At 40.3% G+C, this 27,597-nt stretch overlaps 1 protein-coding gene across 1 annotated transcript in view; it reads right to left on the minus strand.

Moving 5' to 3' along the window:
- LOC128745734 (uncharacterized) overlaps positions 1 to 27,597 on the minus strand; it is a 202,420-nt gene that overhangs the window by 79,140 nt on the left and 95,683 nt on the right. Inside the window, exons 3-4 of the mRNA XM_053842815.1 lie at positions 23,191 to 23,250; positions 17,309 to 17,338 (exon numbers count right to left, since the gene is read on the minus strand). Of these exons, the coding sequence (XP_053698790.1) occupies positions 17,309 to 17,338; positions 23,191 to 23,250 (90 nt within the window). The remainder of the gene's footprint in view (positions 1 to 17,308; positions 17,339 to 23,190; positions 23,251 to 27,597) is intronic.

Consider the following 27,597-nt stretch of genomic DNA (forward strand, 5'->3'; position numbering starts at 1 on the left):
TCGTCCAAATATATTTAAGACTTTCAGCATACCACCTGGAAGAACGCCTCTATTTTTTACTATATCAAACAAAAACTAAAAATAAACGATTTCAAAAATAGGTGTGGTGTTGCTTAGGCTACTCTATCACCGAACATTCTACGTATGGCTACGTATTCAGCTCAAATGGCCTAAAGGCCTCTTGAGGGGATCTGCAATAGATTCCGATAATATCGACGTCATCCGCAAAACTAAGAAGCACATTAGATCTCGTGATGATAGTCCTGTTCCTTTCCGCGGTAGCTATTTGTATTGCGCCTACCAATACAATTTTGAATAGGTCAGAGAGTGTGTCTCCTTGCATCAGCTAAGGCCTTACCCACTATGCTGATACATGGCATTATACGAGTTAGCTCAACTAGTTTTGTCCGAAAATCATATTGTAGCATTATCTGCCACAGCTCTTTCTGTTTCACTGAATAATACGCAGTCTTAAAGTCTACGAACAGATGATGTCTTTGAAATTTTGTCTCTACCCTGCTAGCACGGTTGCTACAAAACTGTTGCGGTTATCGATATATGATGTGAATCTCAGTTATAATCCAGTTGCTTCTTCAACTAAATGGGCTACCCAGCTAGCACCAACTCGTATATCAATGTACGAAAATTGTCGTAAATATCTTTTAACAAATTCGAAAACGTAACTAAAGTGGGCCTAAGTTGATTTTCTATCGTATATAATGATAAAACCTGACATACATACGATTTTCATCACAAAATGGTATAGCAGTACGAAGCGAGTCGCACCTAATCGGATATTATCGTATATAAATGCTTAATTAGTCGTAACGCTTAAAATTATTCCTAATCGCGTATATCGCCTCCAAAATAGTACGGATGTGCCAATTTTGCGCATCACATACGATTTATTAGCTTGTATATCTGTACGTAATGCTGATTTTCATCTCTTATATACATATGAAAATGCTAGCTGGGTAAAGTGTGCAACTTGGGACCGACTATTGAGTTCCAACTTGGCTGCAAGAGGCTACTAACTCGGATTTCGAATTGTCTTCGCCTATAAAATAAAAAATAAAATAAAACGCAGTTCATGTACCGTAAGCACACCCAATTCAGCGCACCTCACAAATCAACCAAATCCTCCGAGCTTCTGCAAATACCCAGTAAACCATTTGGTTTCTATATCCCGATTACAACTGAGATATACGAAATCATTTCTGAACGAAAAAGTTATATTTCACGCCATATAAGAACATATATGTACCAAAGTGGAGGCGATATACGTGCGAAAATTTTGACAACTATTTGTAATTCAATTTTGCGTAGTTTTTATGACACGCAACTAAATACTCCTGAATATATGATTAAGATATAATCAAATATTGCAATCGTCTATACTGCTTTATAATTCACAGTCATGAAGACACGCACGACTGCAAAACAACTTATTGTTCACTTCGGTTTGACATACTCTAATCATTATGCAATTCCAATGTGAAATTGACATGAAAACGATATAATGTGAACTTTCTATTACGATTTTGTGTTATCTGGGTTGTTATTTTATTTAACGCATGTTGCAAAACATTGTACATGCAGCTATTAATTTGAGAGTTTCATTTTAACTATCACATGTGGCTAGCCACTCTCTCAATAACAGGTGCAATGAGAAGTACACCATCGAAGGCATTGGATGCTTTACTTTATATGCTTCCATTGCATCAGTTTATATAATTAGAAGCGAAAAGAGTGCTCTGAGGATCAAGAGGTCTGTGGACCTCGTTGAAGGTGATCTAACAGGTCATCTTAGTATTTTAAAACAATTAGTATTAATGCTCTTGTTATCAATAATGAGGACTGGATGGCAAAAAAATACAATAAAAATACAATTTTCATCGAATATTTCGTGTATTTGAACCTACGCGTGATACTTGGGACAATGATGGTCCCGATCTTCGTTCAGGCTCTATTGTTTTCTATACAGATGGTTCTAGAATGGACAATAAAGTGAGAGCAGGAGTAAATGGTTCAGGAATTGACATGTCAATTCCAATGGGCAGATGGCCAACTGTGTTCCAAGCAGAAATACAAGCAATTCTGTACTGCATGATTGTGTGCTTGCACAGGAACTATAGACATTCAAATATATGCATCATGTCCGACAGCCAAGCAGCTCTAAACACTCTAAAGTCGGCGATATGCACATCAAAACATATCTTTTTTTTCCTGTATGGACTCATCACTGCGACCAGTATCGTTTGATCTATTGTAATATCGCCCGGGTGTTTACTGTATAAACCGCACTGCATTTATTTTTTGCTATAATCGCTATTGAGTGCGCGATATGCTTATTGAATTTTATGCGTGCTTGTGTGTAATTGGGTACCCTTCCTTCAATGCTTTTCTCTACTTTACCCACCTCGTTCCATATGACAGCGCTGTCCCCAATTATAGCCCTGCGCAAATAAGGGTCTCATTTTTGCACTGTCAATAGGCCATATCGGGATAACATAGAATTCAGCATGAAGGAAGGGTGGGTGAGGGGCCTGAGAATAAACCCATGCTAAAATTAGTTTGACATCGAATGGACTGATTCTACTAAGGTTCGAACCCATAACCATTCGCTTGACAAAGCAGACTCGGTAACCTTGCGGCTACAGGGCCCCCCATGTCTGGGAATGTGTTCAATCACTCCAAAAATTGTCTTGTCGTAACCAAGTCAACTTGTACCCAGGTCACTGTGGAATCGATGGAAATGAAAGAGCTGATGCGCTCGCAATATTCGGATCATCTCATCCATTCGTAGGAGCTGAGCCCTCTGCTTCAATGGAGCTAAAAGCATGGGAATGTATAAAAGTGGAATCAAATTGGAATAACACTTTCAATGCTAGGCAGTCAAAACGGTTTATCTCTCCAAACATTTCTATGACTCGTAAAATCCTGGAGCTTTCAAAGAAAGATCTAAGCTAAGCATTTATACTGGTCTTATAACAGGACATTGTCCGAGCCGCTATCATCTGAAGCTTATGGGAAGACTTCAAGATGATATATGTCGCTTCTGCGGCATAGAAAAAGAAGACTAGAAACACCTGTTATGCAAATGTCCGGCAATTCTTAATAAAAGTTTAAGGTTCTTCGACAAAGACCTGTTAGAATCATCTGATATTTGGAGAACAACTCCCAGCGCAGTAGTGCACTTCATCCGAAGTGCATCACCGGCCTGGACAAATGCTATTAGTCAAACAATGACAATCGCTTCTGATAGTAGTGCGTCATCTTGACAATATAGCTATCATAAAACGGGGATATATCACAACAGATCAAACAAATGGTCGCAGTGATAAAAATACCCAACATGGAAAAAAATCATATTTGGTGCGCAAAATTAGGAACTAAGTGCCAAATTTGGCACCCACGGCATTAAGAGAAAATTTATCGGTAAGGTAACTTGATTTGAGTGCCGAACATTGCGAAAACCTACAAGGACGCCCCAGGATTTTTTAGTAGTATGACAATCTTGTTAACATCTAACAACATAACAATTAGTTGGTTCCAGGTGGATGATCAGGCCCTCCAGTCGATTCCGGCTTGAAAGAGAACCGTAATAATTGAAGTGAAGGACGTGTTATCGAAAGCGTCTTCAATATAAAGGAAAGCACAAAGTTCCGTCTCGAGCGATTTCTGAATTGACGCCACTAAGCAGTGCAGTGCGATTTACCATGTTGTTGGTTTCCATGCAACGGAGAGTTATTTAAAAACTGATTGCGGATATAGTTATTCATGTTTTTCTCCATCAACTTGAAAAGCGTTGATGTTGGACTTACTGGTCTGAAAGCCTTATGAAAGGGTTTGTCTTTTATATTTGCCTTAGGTATGAACACTACCGCTACTTTCCGCCAATTAGAATTGGGATTGGGAATCCCGAAGTGAAAAAGGGTTTTGTAGAAGAACTTGAATCCTTAGCCTAGGCACTGCTATCTGGTAGAACTGTCCAGCATCAAGAACGTCCTCAGCCCGACCAGTAACAAAACTCTCGGCAAAGTACGCAGCGGGCGGAGAAAGTGGATTTCAGATGAAACTTGGAGAAAGGTCGACGAGCACAGAGACACAAAAGCCGGCATTGAGCGAAGGTGAACCAGAGCGACTAAGACAGCTGCCAGCCTACGATACACCGAACAGGAGAGGGCTACAAAACAAGGCGGCACAAGAGAGCACGGACTAACTCCCTAGTCGACGTAGGAGTACGAGATGCTCAATGCTGGACCATCTGTGTAAACCCAGATGATGCATCAGCTATTATCAGCAATACATGAGAAACCGCAGCTTTTCCGGGATACAAAGCATATTGACCAAAGTCACTGAAAAAGGGAGACTCAACTAATCCGATGAGTGGCATGGCATTACGGTGCTTTATATTACTCTGAAAGTATCAGATTAGAGCAGATCAACGAGTTCCAGGATTGTCTTCTACTGGTGTTCGTTGGCTTTTAAAAAGCGTTTGACCGACTCAACCAGGAAAACAATTGGGGCACTTAGGCTTAGAAGAGTTCCAGATAAGCTAAAGCTAGTTCATCTCAACAAAGCTCAGTACGAGGCGTTCTCGAGCAAGATGTAGCACAATAGATTTGATTTGATCAAAAACGTTGATTTTCCATCCCTCGGTGGACGTCATTAGAGCTATTTACTGTATGGTACATTTTCAAGTCGTCATAATGATGTTTCTTATAGCATTTTTTCTCAGCTTTCCAATGGTGGTCTTAAAATGAATATCGGTTGATGGGCTCATGGTGAAAACGCCCGTTTTTTGATAAAATCTAACATGGCGACCAAATCCAAGATGGCCGTCAAAATTTTTTTTACTCCATTTGAAAGCCCCGTTCTTCTTTACAGAACCGGGTCATTTATTAGTTGTTTCATGGCAAATTTATGAAATTTCACATGATATAGATCTCAAGGTTTGCTAAAAATTCAACTATTTTTGAAACTCCTAGCCCCCTTGGCGAGGGGTCCACTGTTTCGAGGTATCAAAAGTGTAATTCTTATTTTTTAACCATTTTCAACCAACTATGCGCAAAAGTTCCAATATTTGAAGACCTCGTGTCGGTAGTGACCTCGTTTCAGTGAGAATTACTCAAACGCAAAGGAAATCGATTTGTTGACACTTCTTACTGTATTTTAAGAGGTTATACTTAAAATTAACTAGCTTAGTAGCCATCCTGGCGCATGCTGTTTCAAGGGTTCGTCTCCATTCAACTGCATCTTGGACCACTCGTCGCGAATTTCCCAGTCACAGAAGTCGCAAATCACTTTCGACCTAGTCGAGCCATCTTGCACGTTGAGTCTTCCTGTTCCTGATGCTGGTGCAGTTGTTAAAGAGAACTGTTTTCGTCGCACTGTAGCCTACTGACTTTCGCCAGATGACGATGGCAATCTCTCCAAACAGTGGTTGTAGCTCATTATTCGTACGTGTCCGTTACTCTTCGCTTTCAGTGTGTACACCGCCAAATATCGTTCGCTCGAACATAGGGTATACCTAGCGTTTTGCGAAGGGCAAAGAAAGCCTAATTTCCCGCTTAAATGCGCAACTAGATCCCCTTACTAGTGTTGGTGTCCGTGTGCACCAGCAATCCCAAATACACGAACCCATCTGCCACTTCTAGTTCTTCGCCATCAACAGTTACCGTCCGCGAGAGGCACGCGTTTGTTTCCTTTGAGTATTTGGTCTTGGCCGCATTTATGTTTAGAACACTCGTCCTAGATTCCGATTTCGTCGGATCACCCCTTCAAGTGCGATGTTGAATAGCATGCAAAATAAGCCGTCACCTTGTCCCAACTTTCGACGCATCTCAAAGTAACTCGAAAGTATCCCCGAGATGCACACAAAACACAACACTCCCTCCAATGTAGCTCTACTCAGTTGCATCAGTTTATTCGGAAAATCGTGTTCGTGCATTATCTGCCATAGTTGGTCTCGATCGACTGTATCGTGTGTTGCATTGAAATCAATAAAGATATGATGCGCGGACAGGTTGTACTCCCGACATTTCTGGTACTTGCGCGGACCCTCATCAAGCCCGCCTGATATTTTCCTACAAAACCTTGTGCTATCGGTGACAGCCAGAGATCATAATCAAAATTTTTTTGGAAGGCACCCCCTAGGCCCCCTCCAGGGAAATTTCCTAGCTACGCCAATGCTACTGACACGAGGTCTTCAAATATTAGAACTTTTGTACTTGATTGGTTGAAAATGGTTAAAAATGAGATTTGCACTTTTAATACCTCGACACTAGAGATGGTCGGGTATGAAGATTTGAATACCCGAACCCGACCCGTACCCGATCAAGAAAAAAATTGAAGACCCGTACCCGACCCGAACCCGCAAGTTTATTATTTTTGATACCCGAACCCGACCGCAACCCGACGGGTACGGGACGGGCCCGGGTACCCGACCATCTTTAGTGTTAAGTGTGGTCAATAGGGATACCCGACCCGACCCGTACCCGATTTCAAAAACAAAAATTAAGAACCCGCACCCGACCCGAACCCGCAAATTATTTTTTTTCAATACCCGAACCCGACCCGATCCCGGCGGGTACGGGTACGGGTGCGGGTTTCGGGCAAATTTTCCGCTACCCGACCATCTCTACTCGACACAGTGGATCCCTCGTTCGCCAAGGGGCCCGACAGTTTAAAAAAATATGAAAATTTTAGCAAACCTTGATATCTACATCATGAGATATTTTCTAAATTTGCAGTGAAACAACTAACAAATAACACCATCAATTTTTTTGCTCCATTTGAAAGCCCAATTATTCTTCTTCATTGCAGAACTGTACCATATGTATTAAAAGTGTAATTCTCATGTTTTAACAATTTTCAACCAATAAATAACAAAAGTTCTACTATTTGAAGACCTCGTGCCAGTAGTAGTCCCGTTTCAACGAGAATTACTCAATCATTTCACAAGGAACGCAATTGGTGAGTACTAAAATAAATAGCCTCTTAGATGATAGACAAAGCTCTATGTACATACAGACGAGTTTCTTATCAGGCTAGCAAAAAAGGTCAGTTTCAATTTTACGAGTAGCACCATTTAAATAACAGTGTTGTAACGCTTATTCTAGGTGCACTTGGCGCGTGGTGCTTCGGTTTCATATTCATGCCAACCATGTTCACACTTTCCCACAGTAGAGGACAGTGGGGCAATATTGACACTGACTCAGGTGTAGTGTGGCCACTCGATATTTTTTCTCATATTTTCTTTTTTTTTGTGCAGACAATGCCTTTCACTTTACTGCAAAAACGTATTCGTGCCACACTTTTCTCTATTGACTGAAACAAGACAGTCGCCAACCGCCACGATCGTGCCTTGAAATGAAACCGCGTTCACACATACACCAGCTGACATGAAATCAGAGATAGCAGACCATGTGATTTTGCTGAAGGAAACGGAATCGTGTAGGTCGCCCGCATTTGGTGGGACGGTGAAGCGCCTGACCGAAGTGTAAAGAAAATCACACCGCAAACGAATGGACGAGCGGGGATTACCTTCCCAGTAAAGTTAAATCAACATTTGAAGAAATGTGAGCCACGGTAATGCGAAACGCCGCTTGGCAACAGACGGTGTAAAAAAGCAAGCGTGATTTCAAACAGTCGCCTACAAATCGTCGCGCCAATCGGCGGTAACTATACCGTCGACGGGGCAATATGCTATGAACAGCTGCTCGGTTAAACGCTAAAAGTAAGCAAATGTGCTGCTATGATCGATCATATTGCGCATGTTTCCACTCAGCGCTTATAGATGAATAAATCAAAACGAACATAACAAAACCTCAGCTTTCTTCGCCATGATTATTATTTTTTCCGTACTCTTCCGATGAATGAATTTGCTGTTCAGTGTTTGTGCAGTTATCAATAACACATGATGATAATCATTTTCGAAACATGTGACGCGGGTTTCCATCCAGGCCACACCTTTTTCTTGCATAGATTCATTACCGCGAAATAGTACTTTGACCACGCCTTATGACAAACACAAGTGATAAATCAAATAGATAATAAGTTTCGGGGTTAAATTTATTCTTAAAATTTGATCCATTAGCTTTAAAGTTATTAAAAATCACAGATCCTATTTCAGTAACAACGAGAAAAAATACGCAGAGACATAGAAAATATCATTTGGAAGTTTTGAACATTTACCTATAGTCAATGTATAAACGTATAGAGAATATGCAGATGTAGCATGTGTATATGTACATTTACATACTACATTGATTACTCACACGAGCTAGAAATTCAAAACATATTTACTGTCAAACGTAATCATTCAGCCCCCAAGGAAGATTCGAGCAAAAACTGACATAGTCCACGTCAACAAAAATAATATGAAAGCACCATATGCAGCGATGCACTTCTAGTTCAACGCTCGCAAGATCATTCACCGTACAGTGTGAATCTGCACTAGCTGTCCAGTAGAGTTGCGCTCTTTCCAGAATAGTTTACACTGGTTGAACAGGATGTGATGAAATTAAAAAGATGTTGTTTTTCTCATCATCCAGTAGCGTAAAATGAAGCTTTGTAATATACACATCCGCGACAAACAGGGGCCTGACTGTCCTAGCAACAAAGCCTTGTTTACATTATTTCCCCAACCATTGGTACAAGTGCTGTTGTAACAGAGGGAAATCTATCCCTCTGCTATTTGCTATCAGTTCGACCTGCATTGCAACATTTAAAATAATTTCAAACCGTTCCATGTTGCTGAGGGCAGGAAAAGACTAGAAACGATAGTGTGTGAAAATTCATAAACATCACTCGATAGCATGGAAGCTTGGTTCAATGCCGACACTTGTTTCCAGTTCAAGTCAGTGACCCACACCGCAACAAATTGTATCAACAAAGCAGCGTTCCAGCACGATCTTCGTCTCTTGACGTGATTGACGTCAAACAGACGAGCGACTATTCCCTATTTCTGAGCCGCAATAGCCTTACAGAACCGTTCTACTCACCCCCACTTGTTAAACATTACTAAGACTAAGAGTTGCAACAAGAATTAGACGATCCCTTCCAGCTTGTTATCAAAATGTCAACCAACTCTTTGAATGGTACCGATGAGAAATCAATAAAATCAAAACAAGCGTCATCGAACTCTTCAGTTTGAGCCAACGGAAAAGTGCTCTGTCGATTTAAGAAAACCGGGGCAACCTTCAAACTGTTATTGCTAATGCTATTAGGAAATCCGATCAACCTAGTTTTCCACGATCCTATCAAACGTTACTACGAATAAGTTAAATTCTAAACCGTCCGGTAGCAAAACAGACAAAATCGGTTTGACGTCATGCAATGTTGCGACTGTAAAGGGCACCGCTGCACATGGAAAGTATGAAAATAGCAGTAGTAAAGTTAGTAGGTTAACGTAGTGCGCACGATAAAAGTTGTGCGTGAGGCAAAATCTTCTGATGTCAATCCACGAGCAAAATATTTTTCTCCGTGCACATGTTAGGCCGTATTCGATCTCTTCTTCAGCATATCCGCCTGAGCAATGAGCACTGAGCTGTGCTGAGTAGGCCTGACGCTTCGTAAGTGTTTTGGCTTACTGTTTAGGACCTAATTCTGTGAAATTAAACTGCTTAATTTCGAGTAATTCCGAGGAATTACTCACACCGATAGCCTTGAATTTGTACTTACACAGAAAGTGCACCGTGTCAAGATCTGATGCCGGAAAACGTCTTATTACCGAGAAAAATCGATCTTTTCGGGCGTATTTTTCTTTCTGAGAATTTGTTATGATTCAGTGAAATCATACTTGTTCATCCAATAGCCATTCGACGTTTACATAAACGACATAGGAACGCATTTTTAAGCTCCCATTCATTCTTTTGGCGGTAGCTTTTCCATATGTTTAACAACATATGTCGACCAACATTTGAAAAAAGCGGATAAGCCAAACGTCAAACAGACCGAGCGAGAGTTATTTTTTGACAGTTGGCTTATCCGCCCTTTTCAAATGTTGGTCGACATATGCTCCCACTCCGCTTCATATCGTCGGTAATAATAATTAACTAGACATACTACCTACGTTACAACAACAGATCTGCCGCTTTCCAGCATGTATCACAATTTCGCCGCCTTTTTTCCGGCAGCTAACACACTTTTTTTTGGCCAGTGGCCAAAAATAACTCTGATCCAATCCAGCTAGAGCAGACTTACCGACTATTAAGAAGTGCTCCGTTGAGAAACGTACAACGCTATTCGCAATGCGGCATCGTAAATTGCGAAAACGACAAAGTTTTTCCTTTTATTTTGGAAGAGCACTTTCAATTTCACTTTTCATCGCCGCCATCGTGTCTAAGCGGCTCGTATTGCAAAGATCACCCACGCGCGCACGTCGTTTACTGCTCCGAGCAGACGACAAGTTAACACAAATTAATGTTTTTCCCGCTAACCTGCAGTTTTCCGCGAACAGATGAAAGACTCCACACGACACGTTGTTGGGATTGCCCATGTATTTCGCCAAGTGGAACACAGCTGTTTCTAAGTTGCCAAAGGTTAGTGTAGACATATGAGTTCGATTTCATTTTTTTATAAAACTGACGTCAATCGAGTTTAATATTACCAGCGATCATGAATTGAGGAATACGAATTACTTGTGGGGGAAGTGAAAAATAATTTCTGATGAAGAATAATTCCTGAATTCAATATAAAATATGACAATAACTTCCCTCAAAACAAAAATAGTATAAACAATGTAAAAGACCAGCGCAGTGAGCTACTCTTTTGTTTGGAACTTGCTCTGAATTTCCCATTTTTTTTTCAGAATATTTTCAAAGAAATTTTCAGAGTATACCTGTGATTAATTACTTACATTGATCAGAAATGATGGGACAAAACACGGTAGCCGGTCACATGGTGTGTATCATAAAATAATATATAAAAAGGTGAGTAAATTTGCTTGCAAGTAAATGATTATCAAAGTTTTCAGAAACCTGTTTTTATGCTACTCTAATGCTGTCAGCAAATATGTATGTAACATAAAATGTTAGAAATTTAACTTAAATCGATCCTCAATTTCGACAATTTTGTTTTTATTTATCTTCAGAGCAGTGCTCATCTTAAAATGGATTAGTTTTCTAGTTATCATTTATCAGGTATTACAGGTATATGCAAAACACATACATAATATCAACTATTCCATCACATATCGAACTCACAGTTCTTACTTTTGCAGAGGAGGGAAATTTCCATTCAACGACAAATGGTATTTGCCAAGCTATTGCTTGGCTATCACTGCACTCGAAAGAAAACAGTAATCGTCCTAGTAGGGCACGGGAGGGTATTCCCATCACGCTACTAATTTCGGCATGCATTATTTTTTTTGGCTACACTTTCCCAAATAAAAACTTTGCCGCTATATAACAATACTGAAACGAATGTAGCACTCATAGGCTTTAATGTGCTATAACTATTTTCATAAAAATGTAAGTAATTTGCTAAATTTTATTCAATAAACATCAATACCACTGTTTTTCCATTAGCACGTAACCAGGCTGAAAAAACCAGCAGCAATCGCTTACGCGTATCCGCTCTCGATGATGGGTTGGAAAACACAATTATGATCAATTTTACTTATTCTAGAAACTAAACAGCTGTGAATATGCTATCACAGAACAATTCTACTTCTTTTTATCACGGTAGAACACAAAATTCCCCTCTGATATGAAAATATAAATCAATTTTCATTCACTAGCCATTAGCAGCATTTTGTTTTTAATTCCAGCATATGGTACGTTATTTACACTACTACCAATATATGAGGCCTGAAATGCTTCTATCGTATTGACATAGCTGGTATTTGACGGACAACTGGCGCTAATGTATTTAAACGATTCAATGATACAGTAGTGCTAGCAGCAAGCGGTTGTCACTGCAAAACTAATTATCTTCAGTGAGCCCGGAATTTAGGCAATAGCGACAAGAGACCCTTCGGTCTCTGTTTTGACCTGTTTTTGAAAACATTTAATCGCTGTGCTAGCTATTTCGACCTGTCGGATTTAAAAAACACAGACACCACTATAGAAAATGGGCTCAATTTAGCCGCAGCGACTTCATCATGTCTCGCGACTATAACTCAAATTCAGTAGCGTTTTATTAAGACCAAAATACACGCCGATATTCAGTAAATATTATTCTATCAACTGGTATAAAAAACTTGTCTCGAATAAATATAGTTTCAACGTAATTCCTGAATATTGTTCAGGCTACCGCTTAATGGGCTGGAAATACCCTCCCGTACCCTAATTAACTTCAACGGATACCTGCTCTGAAAAAAAAAATTTCACGCGCTTGCGAAAAACTAATGGAAATCGTGCGTCCCTCGCAATGCAAATACACTATGCGAAGTCATGCTCTTTAAGAAAAAAAATTACCACAACTACTTAAAAAATTGCTTAAATAAACTAATTTTCAATAACAGTGTCTTTTCCAACTTCCCATAATGATACCCGTCCAGTAGTTTTCCAGCTGTTCAACACCCGGACCATCGACTAGCCACGTGCTTGCTTCGTTCGGTCAATTTTCCATGCTACATCAATGTAAGTGGAAAAATAATAATCGAACAGACAATCCGGAGACAAAACAGAAGCCATCTCGAGGGGCACCGCTGTGATTGCGATATACACTATTCGTCGGAAAGGTTTCCGCAAGGCACGTTCGAACAAAAGGCACAATCCGAACTCGTGCTCTGCCAGATTGATAATGTTGACAGGAAAAAAAACCGGACGCAAAGGGCGGCGTATTGTTTCTAAACGTAATATTTGCATTGTCCTAAAGAATTACATCAAACGAAATGAATTGTTATTCATTTTGATAATTTATTTTTTTGACAACATATGACAATTTAATTGACAATAATTGTCAACAGTTAACTGGTGCGGCTAATTAAATAAAACATCTTCGATCAATTCTGGGATAAAAGCATTTCTAGAGCCAGTGCTTAGAAATCTCGTGCTCAATTATTGCAATATACGTCTGAATTGATGCAATATACTGCTTATTCTTTGCTGTTTCTAGTACAGATCTAGGACAGGACATGACACGTTGTATCGCAAAAGAGCCAAATTGCTGTAAAAAAAGAGCCAGCTTCCTGATTGGCTGATTTCATGCGTGCAACTGTAGAAACAAAAATTCACAAGGGAAGCGCAAAAGTGCTGCTGGAAACCACAGCAAACCCTGAAACAATCAAGTTTTTCACGTTACTAGGTTTTTAAGAGTTTTTTTTATCGTGGCGTGTTAACATAAAACAAACCAAATCGAAATGTAAGTATTATTCGATCAGATTGGATCTACTTTTGTGTAATTAGTGATCAACTAGGACGAGAGGCTTCTATCATAAACTGCAGCTGCATTCTTGGAAACACTTTTCGCGGGCCGTAGTAAATTTTGAAAGGGAATCCCCAAAACAAAAACAAGAAGAAGAAGAAGAAGTCACATGTCATGTCCTGTCCTAGGTACAGATTTTTTTTGTGTGGGCTTATCACTTTGACCACAACATTATTGATCTATTGTAATGTTGCCCGGGTGTATGCTGTATTCTGCACTGCATTTCTGTGCTTTATCGTTATTGAGTAAACGATAAGTTTATATTTTTTTTATGCGTGCTTATGTGTTGAGGGTTTTACCCATGCTTCGATGCATGTCCCACTATACCAAACCTGTTTCGCCTCGTTATAGTTAGCACCTGTGAGTCCTCCTGAGGTTCAAAACCATTACCTCATTAGGTCCTCATACCAGTATACTAATCATAAGAAGCGTCTTCGGGATAATGTAGAACTCAGCATGAAGGAAGGGTGATGAGGGGCCAGAGAACCCATGCTAAAGTCACTTTGACATCGAATGGCCTGATTCTACTAAGATTCGAACCCACACCCATTCGCTTGTCAAAGCAGACTCGGTAACCTTGCGGCTACAGAGCCACCCGGTACAGATGAAATGAACTCAGCATTGCCAGCTTGAGACCAACGATTCGAGCGAATCACTTGCATTTGTGTTCGTGTTGTTCTCTGAACAACACTCGTGTTATTCATTTTGAACTTCTGATAACGGCAAACGAAATTACAATAAACGTAAACATTGCTCTGAACTTTTAATTAATTTTCTTCAGCCAGGTTTTGGTTAATTTTCAAAAGCATGCAGTTTGAAATACCAAACTTTGAGATCTAAAATATCAGTCAAGAGCAAAAAAATTGACTGACAGGTTGGTCGAACCGATCATTGAGTACTGCAATTCATAAATGAATTGTTTTGAAGGACAGAAAACTGAGAAAGACAAAAACTGTCAGCAGTTCAGTAGTCATATCCATGGGCTGACAAATAAAAGAATACGACCAGGAGTAAAACTGTATGCGCTGAATCTATTTTATATTTTCCTTCATGCATTTCTGTCATTTTTTCGAGCACTGACTGATTCGAACTCGTGTGTGATTTCTTACTAATAGCGAATTCATTAGCTAAACTAAATAATTTATGAATACGCTGTAACTGTAATCCGGTGAGGCTTGTAAAACGGCTGACTAATGCGTACCGTCGGTGCATTGTACACCTGTAGGCATAAAATAGACACTACAGTAGTTCACAGCTCCTTATTCAGCAACTCATGTCTCTACCGCCTCGTGGTGCCAGCCGGGATACGAGCAACCTTGGTGGAGATCGGGTAACCAACCCCGGTGGAAGCCAAGCTAATATTCTGGCAGGGAAGGACGGCTCTTTCTAACTTCGTTGGCCCTCCGGCAAAACAGAAGGATGCTTTGCAAGCCGCCACTACGAAAAAACTAAAGCAGTGAACGAATAACAAGGAAAGGATTGGAACAACCGAATTTCCTTGTTATCCGATTGGAACCATGTAAATTTGGGAGGTGGAACTGCCAATCTCTCAACTTCAAAGGGAGCACTCGAGTGCTCTTCGACGTATTGAAGAGCCGCAAGTACGACGTCGTAGCGCTGCAAGAGGTGTGCTGGAAAAGCTCAACGGTTCGTACGTTCAGAGAGAGACATACCATCTACCAGAGCTGCGGCAACACACACGAGCTGTGTACAGCTTCACAGTGATGGCCGAGATGCTGAAATGGCTGTTTGGGAAGTGGCCAATCAATTCTCAAACGTGTAGGTTGAGAATCAAGGGCCGGTTTCTCAAAATAACCATCAACAACGTGCACAGTTCTTACCTTAGAAGTACCGATGACGACAAAAATGAATTCCACCCGCAGTTGGAAAGTAAAAAAATACCGCTGCCCAAAACATGACAGCAAGATCGTCATCGGGGATTTCAATGCTCAGGTCGGCCAGGAGGAGGAACACAAACCGGTGATTGGAAGGTTCAGCACACACCAGCTGACCAATGGCCTAAGACTTATCGACTTTGCCGCCTCCAAGAACATGGCCGTACGTAGTAGCTTCTTCCAGCACAGAATCCTTTACAAGTACATTTGGAGGCCACCAAATCAGACATAATCTCAGATCGATCTACTGTCGGCATTTCTTAGACGTAATCGACGTCAGATCCTGTCGAAGCGCTAAAGTTGACTCGGACCACTTGGTTAACATGCGCCCAAAACTCTCTGTTGTGAACAACATTCGGTACCGACGTCAGCATCAGTTATATCTCGCGCGGCTGAAGAAGCCAGACGTCGCCGCATTTACTCGAAGCTGCGCTGCCGGAAGGTGACAAACTGGACGAAGCCTCTCTCGAGGACTGTTGGAAAGGCATCAAAAAAGCCATCAGCAGTGTATCGGATAGCTCCATCGGGGGTGTGACACGGAATCAGCGAAACGATTGGTTTGATGATAATTATAGAAGGGTCATGGATGAAGAGAACGCTGCGCGGGCGGCCAAGATGCGCGACACGTCAGAATGTGGAAAGACACAAACAGAAGAAGATGCTGCGAAACCAAATCTTTCAGGAGAAAAAGCGCTACCTGGGAGAGCAGGAACATCCAGGGCTGGAGCAGTTATCAGGAAACGCGAAAGTTCTACCAGAAACTGAACGGATCCCGCAAAGGCTTTGTGCCACGAGCCGAAATGTGTCGGGATAAGAATGACAGTATTCCGACAGACAATCGTGAGGTTATTTGTAGGTGGTAGCAGCACTTCGACGAACACCTGAACAGCGCCCATATGGAGCGCTACGGCAGTGGTGCCAGCGTCAACGATAGGCGAAGTAAAGAAGGTCATGATGCAGCTAAAGAACAACAAATTAGCTGGCAAAGATGGCATCGGAGCGGAGCTTACTAAAATTGGACTAGAAAAGCTGACCGTTTGTATGCACCGGCCACTTGTTAGAATTTGAGATATGGAACAGCTACCGGAGGAGTGGAAAGATGGGATTATCTGGCCCATCAATAAAAAGGGTGCCAAGTTGGACTGTGAGAACTATCGAGCGATCACCGCTCTGACTGCCGTCTATAAAGTGCTGCCCCAAAACATTTTCCGCCGACTGACACCAATTGCGAACAGATTTGTGAAAACGTATCAAGCCGGCTTTGTCGAAGATCGGTCTACAACGGTTCAGGAAGCTCATGAAAGTGATTCAATCGACGATGGATGGTACACAGTGCCGTGTTCGGATTTCGGGTGGATTATCAAGTTCATTCGAATCACACAGAGGGCTTCGTCAAGGTAATGGTCTCGCATGCCAGCTGTTCAACATAGCGCTACTAGATATTATGAACTGAATGGATATCAACACGTGGGGCATGATCTTCAACAAATCCAGTCAATTCGTCTGCTTTGGCGATGCCATGGATATTATCGGCAGAACATCTGTGGCGGTGGCTAAACAGTACACCAGACGTAAGCGTAAAACAGAATGAAGAGGCGGTTTCTTTAGGCTTATCTGTCTCACAAGAGGGTACTACAGCTTAAAAACAACATCCAAACAATTCCCTCCCATACCACAAGGCTTTGCAAATAATTTTGGATTTAGCTGATTATCGAACAAAGCTTGACATCAAGTCGAAGTGTGCTTCTGAAATTCTTTTTCTTATCAGCGTAATATGCGGCTTTAAGCACCCAGGTGGTCAATGAACGGAGTGCGGTATATGCGATTTAACACAACAAGAGAAACTTTTCCAGCATTTTACCTTTTTTTATTTTGCCACAAAACGATCTATGAACTGATATTAATATGATAATGACAAAAACAATATTGATGCTATATAGTACAGAACACAAATGCTTACCGGTTGCGATGTTGCAATATAACCAAATCAAAAAACAATATATCTGAACAAAAAATACATTGAAAGCGACACTTACCAACATGCGATAGGGAGGAAAGTTCTGAATCTGAAAAGGTAATCGAAAAGAAAGAAAAAAAAACACGAAACACAAATTAGTCAGTGCACTACACAAAAGCGTTAGTGATAGAAATGATGATTTGCAATACCACGAGTGCAAATATAAACATTAGAATAACATTCCATGCATACAAAATACAGGAAAATTTACACCATATCCAACTTCAACTATTACATAGAAATACATTACTAATTGGTCTGCAAATGCGTATGAATGCATAGTTTCAAAGATCGTAAAACACAGGGAATGTAAAGAGTGTTGCGATCAAAATTTGATTTGCATTTCAAAAATCTGAACATGGACTGTCGACTAACGAGTTTTGACTTCATATCGCGACGATAGACAGAAGAACATGGCCAAAGTACACGATTGCATGGTGACGGACGACGAATCGGAATCGGTAATCGCAAAGGGAAAGAAAGGTGGCAGACATTTTCAAACATATGAAATAGTTGAAGCTCGCTAAGAAAGGTCTGGTTTAAACCATGGAATGGTATGCCCCCAACAACGGGCATGCGGTGCCCAAGAATAAGAACCCTTCCAACACAAGCCACAGCTCCGCCCTACCGGGAAAGGTTGGGCCATCGCCAACCTAAGCAAGGCTAAAAAACCAGTGGGGTTGTGTACAAGACACGGCCGCATGGTTGACGTGGGCTACGTAGGTCTCTGCAGCATAAATGCAGGCCAAATTACGCAAGTTTCAAGGAACAAACATACCATTATTGAATACTTCGTGTTTCAGATTCGATCGCTACATATTTGATCAAATCAGTCGCTCATTTGACTTGATTATTACCTCACTTGAGCTAAAACCCTTATTCAACAAGAAGGCAGAATGTGACTTTTCTCCAGAAATCACTACCTTGACGAATGCAAACTTTACGGTTGATGAATCTGCGTTGCAGCAACAGCGAGAAATGGAAATAATTAATTATTATCCCAGTTGCTTACCGTTGGTCGTAGAAACGGCATGCCCGTTGCATGCGCCCTTGGGCTGATCAGTTTATGACAGCAATCAATCCGATACAATAGCAATGTTTGTAAACACAATAATTGACTGATTATCAATGAATAGATCAATACCGGATTGCGACCTCAATCCTTGGTGCATCGAGCGCTAGAATTCGCTGATTTTATAACCACTTCAGTCCTTGAGTGTGTAATTAGATCTAATTTTGAAACAGGGATAATCTGGAATATGGGAACTCGATGGCACTTGAAATAACATAATTGGAACTGTGGAACACAATGGTCAGTCGAAAGGTTAAGCTTCCCATAAATGAACGAGCGGATTGTTGATCTAAATTCCAATAGAAGCTTTGCGACTTATATAAAAAACACATTCCAGCGTTGCAAGACACCATTAAATTTTTATTGAACACTAGCTGATTGCCCGATCTCACTCGGGGCTCTTTTGTCATTCAGTCACTTGTACATCTGTTTTTGTAACGAAAACTCTCATAATGCAAGAAACAAAACCTTTTCTTTTCATTTGAATATGCCTACTCCCTATGTTAGTTCCTCTCACGTTGCCCCCCAACCACTTGTAAATCTGTCCTCTTTTCAGTAATCCCTATAAATCGACGCAGAGCCTTTTTTACGTTTTTGAACCTCCCCCTTTTTAAAGGCCACCCTATTCCCCCTTTCAGAAATAAAACAAATTGTACAACTGCAATCATTCCAAATGCAAAAAAACGCACCCCTTTACCCATTGGAACCTTTCTCTCCCCTTGTAAGAGACCGTCACCCTCTTTTGTCAGCCTCTTTTGTTGATCGTAAGCTTAGTGGTAACTTCCGATAGCTTCATACTGTATATCTTCCCTTTTACCGCAAGTCCCGAAGGATAAAACAGCATCTTAGACATTCCCTTCTTGCTGATTGTCAGACATGATTGCTTGCCGTTCAGAAACGGGCGACATTTACTGATGCTTTCGCATAAAAATGTCCATTTTGGTCAGGCATTACTTCACTGTTTAAGGCGCGGAACGATGACGCCATTTTGCTCTCGATCTTCTTCTTAATCTTCGGCTGCACTTCACGGTCACACTTCACCGTTAGGCGGCCGGAATCAGACTTCCATGGAGCGCTCTCGCCTTCCTCCAGAAGGGAGAGGATGTTGTAAATGTCGGATCGGTTATATTCGGCGAACACGAAGTGCCTCACGATATCTAATTTCTTCGCTTCGGGGTGGAGCTGGCAGTACGAATAAAGTATCGAGCGTTTATGCTTGATAATATTCGCCATTGCAGTTGCAAATCAACTGATACTGGTGCCATTTTTTTCTGTACACAACAGGGTTGCTACGATTGGCAATACATACATTGGTCAATTAACCACCCGGTGAACCGCATAGAAAATCGCTAAAATCAGCTCATTTTAAATGCATACTTTAAGTACAGTGAAATACTGGATGAGGGACACTCTACGAATAGTGCACGATTGTACGACTAAAAAAAATGATAAATTCGGAAAAAACACTGATTTAGAATACGAAGGGGTGCCAAATTGCGTCTCCGTTAAGGGCGCCGCAATGTCACGCTACGGCTCTGGTCATGGCCTCTGGTGACTCGCCACTATTATTATCGAGGATCCAAATTCAATTACATGTCTATGACATGTCTTATTCCACATATTACCAAAAAATTGCCCAGTAAAAACATTGATGATCATTTCATGTTTGACACACAAGATCTTGCAAACAAGTGATCGCTTGCTTACAAGTGAGCGATCGCTTATCTCGATAAACAATTGAAAAGAGCCAATCAACCAAACGTTAATCAATAGGATGGTAAATGGTTGAATAATGCGCTCCAGAACCACCATGAGGTTCCACAGCCTCTTATTCAGCAAATCTCTACCTCCTCGTGGTACCGTCCGAGGTACGTTCATTAGTGGAAATCGGACAACCAGTGGAAACTAGGGTCGTATGCGAACAGAGAAGGGAGCACTCATACGAAGGCTGAAGTGTAAACTCTCCGCCTGCAGGACGGTTCTCTCGACTCCCAGGAACCAAAGCAGAGGGTCCAAAGCCCCTAAAGGAGATGGTTGTAATAGTTGTTATCCATGGCTACTATGTAAAAACTTGAATGGATAAACCCCTAATCCAAGGTGTGACGCGACCCGTGCCGAGGGATGAATGGTGGAGGAGGTTCTATAAATTCTCTCGCCGCAAAGGAGCCTGTGGAGTACCAGGGCGCCCTCCACAGCAATTTTCCCTTGCTGCATCAAGCTGGTCCCTGATGCAGTGGACGATTTCTTACCGTGCAAGCTCTCTCTGCCGAAAAAAACAAAGAAACGAATGAGGTGGAGAGGAGAGTAGGGGAGGAACAGGACTTGAACGATGCGCTAGCTGAGGTTCAGTCCTGATCATCGTCTATCCTCAACATGCCGACCCGTTGTGAGTCGACAAACGAAGATGTGGCTCCAACTCTCCACTCACGGGTAGAGATTACCTCTGCCTGATCTCTGACGGTGTGCTGGAGGGTGGGCTGAAACAAAAGGAGAGCCGAACAGTTATGGCCAGTAGGATGGTTGTACAATCGCTCAAACAATCTAAAAATATATAACGTCGAGTATTCACCCTGGGTTACTCAAAGGTTGCTGAGTCTCAATAAAGAGATCTCAGCAAGCCTACCGGTCTTGCGACAGGACATTGTACGAGCAAATATCATCTTCGGAGTCACGGTTTCGTACAAGATGATATTTAACCTTGGAACACTTGCTCTGCAATTGTGGAGCACAAATAATACGCAGACTGCAGTAGCTCAAAAAGGGGAGATCTGGTTTGCGTCGCCGATCAGGATAACTAGGTTCATAAACCTAGTCATCCCTAATTGGCACATGTCTCGCTCCAGCTATCAGCCTGTCACTTCCTTAATAAGTGATAGGTAAGCTTGAAGCGTATAGTAAACTAATAAAACGGGGCATACCACAATAGTTCAAAATAATGGACACAGTGGTAAGAGTACCCAACAGAGGAGAAGAGAAGGTATCATTTCAGATTTCAGGTTCCACTTGATTCCTTGTAATAGTCCTGCAGTACATGCCGCGCAGTTGGCCTGGCCATTGCAAAGAAAGGTCCCATTAAAACTAGCGGCCGAAATCAAATTGTCATATTTTACCGTATGCCTTGCAAGGTTTTAGGCAATTTATTATCGATATTAAATTCCATACTTTTTGAATGAAATTTTTAGTAGACAAAATGGGCTTGTAATTTCTGAAAATTGAAAAAAGACATTCCAAAACAATCAAGAAATAAAATACTTATTACTATAGATAGTAATAATAGATAAGCTGAATATATACTTTCTTGATAGAATTGGTAACGGAAGAAACTACTTATTTTTGTTATTAAATAAATAATCACTTGACAATCATATTTTAGCCCCGCTGTAAAATTCTCATGTGTCGCATAGGCGTTTAGGCAATTCGTTTGTATCAAAGGATTCATCTTCGCTCATCTATGTTTACTCTACTATCTATAGTTTTCACATGTGTTTATGTATAATAGATGCAACCAGTGTTGCCACATATTCATCTGTACTGGAAGGTAAAAAACCTTTTTCATCTGTACTTTTGCTTTCAAAAATCTGTACCACTAAGTTTATTTGTTGCATAGAAAAACCTGGTTTGTTAGCTTTAAACAAATTACTTATTTCTATAATGATATTTATACATACTCTTGTTAAATTTAAACATAGACACATTTTATGTTGTTTGCATTCATGCCAAGAGGTGCTATTCTATTGATTTCCTAAAAAAATCTGTACCTATCTGTACTTTTTGACAAAAATCTGTAATCTGTACCGTACAGAATCTGTACCAAAAAAATCGGAAAAATCTGTACTTTTCCAGATAAATCTGTACATGTGGCAACACTGGATGCAACACTGCTATGCACAAAATAATGAGAGATAATGAAAATGTTGAAAATTATTCGAAAACCTAACGACTAATTTTTCTTGTATTTTTTCAACCAAAAACTAAATATCGTGCAAAATAGGACACTTAGCGTTTTATGTCTTTTTCCGTCTTGGATAAAAGGTTCAGTTCTGGCAGCAAAATTGGAACTGACTTTAAGGGGCGAAATCCCAATACATGCGCTGTTTAAATCAATACGCCCAACGCTATGCAACTGAAACAACTCTAGTCAGATTGTATGAAATTGTATTGAAATATAGTCATTATGCCAACTTGAATGCTATTTACCATCCAACTTGTATGCCGGTTGCATACATGTCAAAGTGGTGGGTTTATAAAATAATAGAAAAGGTTTATGTACAATACAAAAACGAGAAACATGCATTTAAAAAGCATTGCAAAGTATCAAAATTAGGCAATATATTATACATGTTATTGAGCATTTGCGATATTAGGTCGTATGAATAAAACAGTTTACTTTGCTTTTCCCGTTTCAATCGTGTGGGAGCATTTGCTCTAACTCTTTTATTCAAACGGCCTAGTGGCAACAAACATTTTACAAACCGGAGAACTTTCCGCTAAAATATTGGAGCAGAATTTCTTTCTAGAAAAGAAATCAAAGAAAATTATATCGAAACTCCAGTGTGAAAAAAAATGCAAGATTTGTACTCAACTGAAATAATTTTCGATATGGTTGCAAAGTCTCCAAACCCACATACAGAACAAAACGTTCATCATAGACTCTAACCCTGTTTCGAAAAAGCTGAAATAACTGGTCGTTGGAAACGAGCCTTGTCGAAATGTTCGTTCAGTTTCAACGATAATATCAGTGGTGAATATATACATGTTTAACTGCAGATTGTTTCCAATCTTCGAACAACTTGCATGCAATAGCGTAGTGTACAACATTGTCTACTCACCTGTATCGTTAAGTAAATCTTGTATATTATTGTTGTCTACGTCACTCCCCTCTCCGACAGCTGAAAAAATTAAATATAAAATTAGTACATAATTCAATTGCATACAAGCAGTGAGTGAAAAGCGACTGAAGGGCGGTCGGGGTTTGTTTTATATGCTGCGCTCAGTCTGGACTTGACATGAAACTATATAGGAAGCCAGTTTCGAACGAAACAACTTATCATTGAACGGGATATCCGATGGATGCTACCGGCGAATAAACGCAGCAAATGAATGGAGCAACGAATCACAGTTCGTAGTTCAGTGACGTACAATGCAATACAAATACACGTGCTTGAACCAGTCGGTGAACGGTACTAATAATTTTTCGAAGTAATATGTGAAAAATCATCAAATAGTTAAAACAATCTCATGTTCAAAGCTGAGCTGAAATCGAGCACCGCCAAAGTAGTCAGTTTTGCACTAAACGTAACTGTTGCCTATATTTCGTTACCTTTAAATCGCTAACAACAAGCTTATTTTAGCGCCAAAGCAAACTAGACCTTGAAAGTGACCACTGCTACGGGAAGTAGCATCGTACAACTTGGAGAACTCGTGTAAAAGTTACACGAGTCATTAATTAATACATAGGCACCCCCGCGATGTACCTGCTTGCCCCTCCGAATCGGATACTGTGTTTCATTCGTGACTACTTTTTCCCACAATTTAAATGTGTGAAGTTCCGAAAGACTAGATTAAATATTCACCCCGCGGCTTGTCGGAAACGATTACCTGGAGGAAAAACAAATGCCTACGATAAGCGCGATATATAGGAACGCAGCTTTACGTTAATCTAACTACCTGCAATTTGAATTCGACGGCAGTGCTGATTTAATTTTGATTGGGTTTAAAATAGACGGAAGTTATGCAAAATTACAGACGGGAAAACATTGGTGTGGGTGAGAAAGAGGTAAATAACAAAACAAATGGAATTTTAGTTTTGTTTCGTAACAACTAATGGTTTGGTTTTGATTGAATTCTGACTAATTGAAGAAGGGGCAGTCGTGTGCCTACTTTTCCAACGAGCTTTTTATTTTCAGCTGAACTTGGCTTAAATAATGCAAACAATATCTAATGTAACCATCTAACTCTCCTAGGGAGGACTTAGCCCCCCTTAGCCCCCTTAGGCGGCAAAAGCTCGCCGGCTCAACCGTAAGAGGTACGATGTTGGTCTAACAAGCCAGTCGTCGTATGTTCGAATCCCGACTAGGCGGTCAGTAACGTTAGAAGAATCATTGCACTAGCCTGGTAATTGTCCTGTACTCTAACAGCCGGCTGTGAAGTCTGTCGATAAAAAAGGGTCAAGTCAATGAAAGACGTTTAAGCCAAAAGCGTTGCTTTGCTCGGCAAAAGCCCAGGCCAACGTTTGAAAAGATTGCGTTGTAAAACTCCGAAGTCGGCAATTCAACATGTGCAAAACATTGAATTTGTGGAGGACCATGGCCAAAAACTGCAGGAAAGTTCATAAAGGTACTACATTGATGGCAAAATACGGAAGACACTGAAAGAAATATGCGTACCCTAAAAAACTGACTAAAGAAGTGACAGGTAACTCATTTTCGGTTTGTCGAAACCAAGTGGGCATGAATCTCGATGAAACCTTCTGAACCTTTTGCTCGAAAACTCTCGGAGTATCAGTCGATGAACGCGGCAGAAAATATTGACTGCAAGCAAACGGCAACAAATATCATCGTATCATCACGAAATCGATCCGTACTGCCTAACGAAAACACCAGGCAATCAAATTTGTATCGTACAGTTCATAAAACCGCCTAAATGTTGAACTCGAAAAAATATTGTAAGAACTTTTTTTACCAACTTTGAACAGAGTCACGCACAACAATCGTCGTTGAGCAAATTAGATTTAATGATGACAGGAGACCGCGAGTGACTGAGCTGCGATGTCATTTTCTTAGTCAGTTTCTTTAGCGTACCCCTATTTAAAAACATTTCTGAAATTGAGAACTTTCTATTTAGGAACGTTAACTGATGAAACGAAGAGCTATTTTTGTTATACCGAGTTCGTATAAAAATTAATCAACAGTCATGGGACATGACCGACTGCAAGTTTTGGAAACATCACTATTTTTAATTCCAAATTTCCATTCTACAAAACTTTTCTGCTTATTTTGATACTAATTTTGTAATGATTCGACCATGGCAAGTGGCTGCAAAACAATCGAGCCCATAAGCATTCCAGTGCCGCCTGAACAAACATACAATAAAATATGCAATCCATGCAATAAAACGCCGCTCCTGTAAAAACACGATTTTTAAATCTTTTCTAAAGAAAATAAGGCCATTACAAATATTCAAAAAAGTTTTTGTCCCTCCGGTGTTGGGCCACTGAAGGGGAAGGCGAAAAAAAAACAAAGAAAATTTTTTAATCGAGCAAAAAAAATTGGATTTTAGGCATTTTTACTTAAAATTTAAACTTGAAAACCAAATCCATTCTTGCTCTTAATAAATAGGTTGTTATTTTTCATGCAAAAATCTACGAACAAAAAGACAAAAACGAAAGAAAATTTTTTTGACCGAGTTTCGGAAATTCCACTGTTTGAACTTCCATTTCTATTTCGTGCTAGAAGCGTTAACTCAACTCGTACACTCATTTTTCGAGATTTTCAGGCTGTAGAGCCCACAGACAATTGATTTTATAAAAAAAAAATTAACTAATATCCTACAAATTATTTTTTTGCCCCCCGATTTTTCAAGCCAATTTCCAAGGGGGGGTTGACAAAAACTTTGAAAATGATTTGCAATGGCCTAATCAACATATTGGAACACACATTTCGGCACCAACTTTTCAAAAGGGCCAATCTGCAAAATGTAAGCAAACCGAGTGAGAGTTATTTTCTGCTGGTCTAACATAGGGAAACAAACTCTCACTCGGTTTGTTTACATTTTGCAGATTGGTCCTTTTGAAAAGTTGGTGTCGCTTTTTTCGTTTTGTTGGTAGAAGCTTGAAGAACTTTTGATCTTTGTTCACAAAACATAACCGGAGAAAACGGTAAAAGAAGACAGAACTTTATTTTGACGTAGGACTACGTCTACGTCAGGAAGGTACCTGGTATAGGGGGCCATTCCAAAAGACCTATCTAGAAAAATGGTCAAGTTTTGAACGCTAATAACTCTGCCAATTATGAATGGAATTTGATAGTTTGAATACTTTTGAATAATAGATGTAGCAATTATGTGTATTTTATATCAATTTTCATTTTCAAAAGTTTCAAGGTCAAATTTCCGCATACATTTTCTTCGTGCTTCACAGCCAGGGATGACAGTTAAACACACCATCGCCTAGTGTGGTTTTCTTCCCAACAGGTCGTAAATTCTTTACGATTTTTAAACCTTTACCAATTTGATATCTGTGCTTGGGAAGTACGCCACAAACAGTGTTAAAGTCAACTCGTTCCAACGATTGACCATTTTTTTCGTACGGCGATTAAACCTAGACAAATTTGATTTGAAAATAAAATTATTGTGTAATTGCAAAAATGTGCTATTGAGAAAAAGGCATCGAATCGGTAAAATGTCGTCAACGTGGGGGAAGGGTTTTAATAAAAAAAATTTAAATACCAAATTTCAACAAATCATATATATATAAATGGATTTCTGTCTGTCTGTCGGGATGTTCCTTATAGAATCGAAAACTACTGAACCAATCAGCGTGAAAATTTGCATATAGAGGTTTTTGGGGCCAGGGAAGGTTCTTATGATGGTTAGAGACCCCTCCCCCCACTAAGGCGTGGCTCCCATACAAATGAAACACAAATTTCTGCCTAACTCGACAACTAATCAAGCAAATGGAACCAAATTTGGCATGTGAAGGTTTCAGGAGGCAAGATTCTTTTCTATGGTGAATTAGGACCCCTCCCCACTTTAGGAGGGGGGGCTCCCATACAAATGAAATACAAATTTCCTCATAACTTTAGAACTAATCAAGCAAATAAAACTAAATTTGGCATGTGGGTGTTTTGGGAGGCAAATTCTTTTTCTATGTGCATTGAAAACCCTCTCCTCTTCAGGAGGGAAACTATGACCCCCCACCTATACAAATGAAATATGTACAAATTTCCTCATAACTAGAGAACGAATCAACCAAATGGAACCAAATTTGGCATGTGGGGGGTTTTGGAGGCAGAAATTTTTTTTATGATGGTTTTAGTCACCTCACCCCTCTCCCCTGCCTCACCACCCCTGTGGTAGGGGGATAAGGACTTTTATACAAATAAAACAGAAATTTTTGAGTAACTTAAAAACTCAACGAACTCGAGAAATTTTAGACTCTTCCATAAAACATTAATCAATAACAAGATCACCAAAAACTATCAGTTAGGTTTATTTATTTTCATAGGTCTACTGACCTC

This window comes from Sabethes cyaneus, chromosome 1, assembly GCF_943734655.1.
Source record: "Sabethes cyaneus chromosome 1, idSabCyanKW18_F2, whole genome shotgun sequence".
Lineage (NCBI taxonomy): Eukaryota > Metazoa > Arthropoda > Insecta > Diptera > Culicidae > Sabethes > Sabethes cyaneus.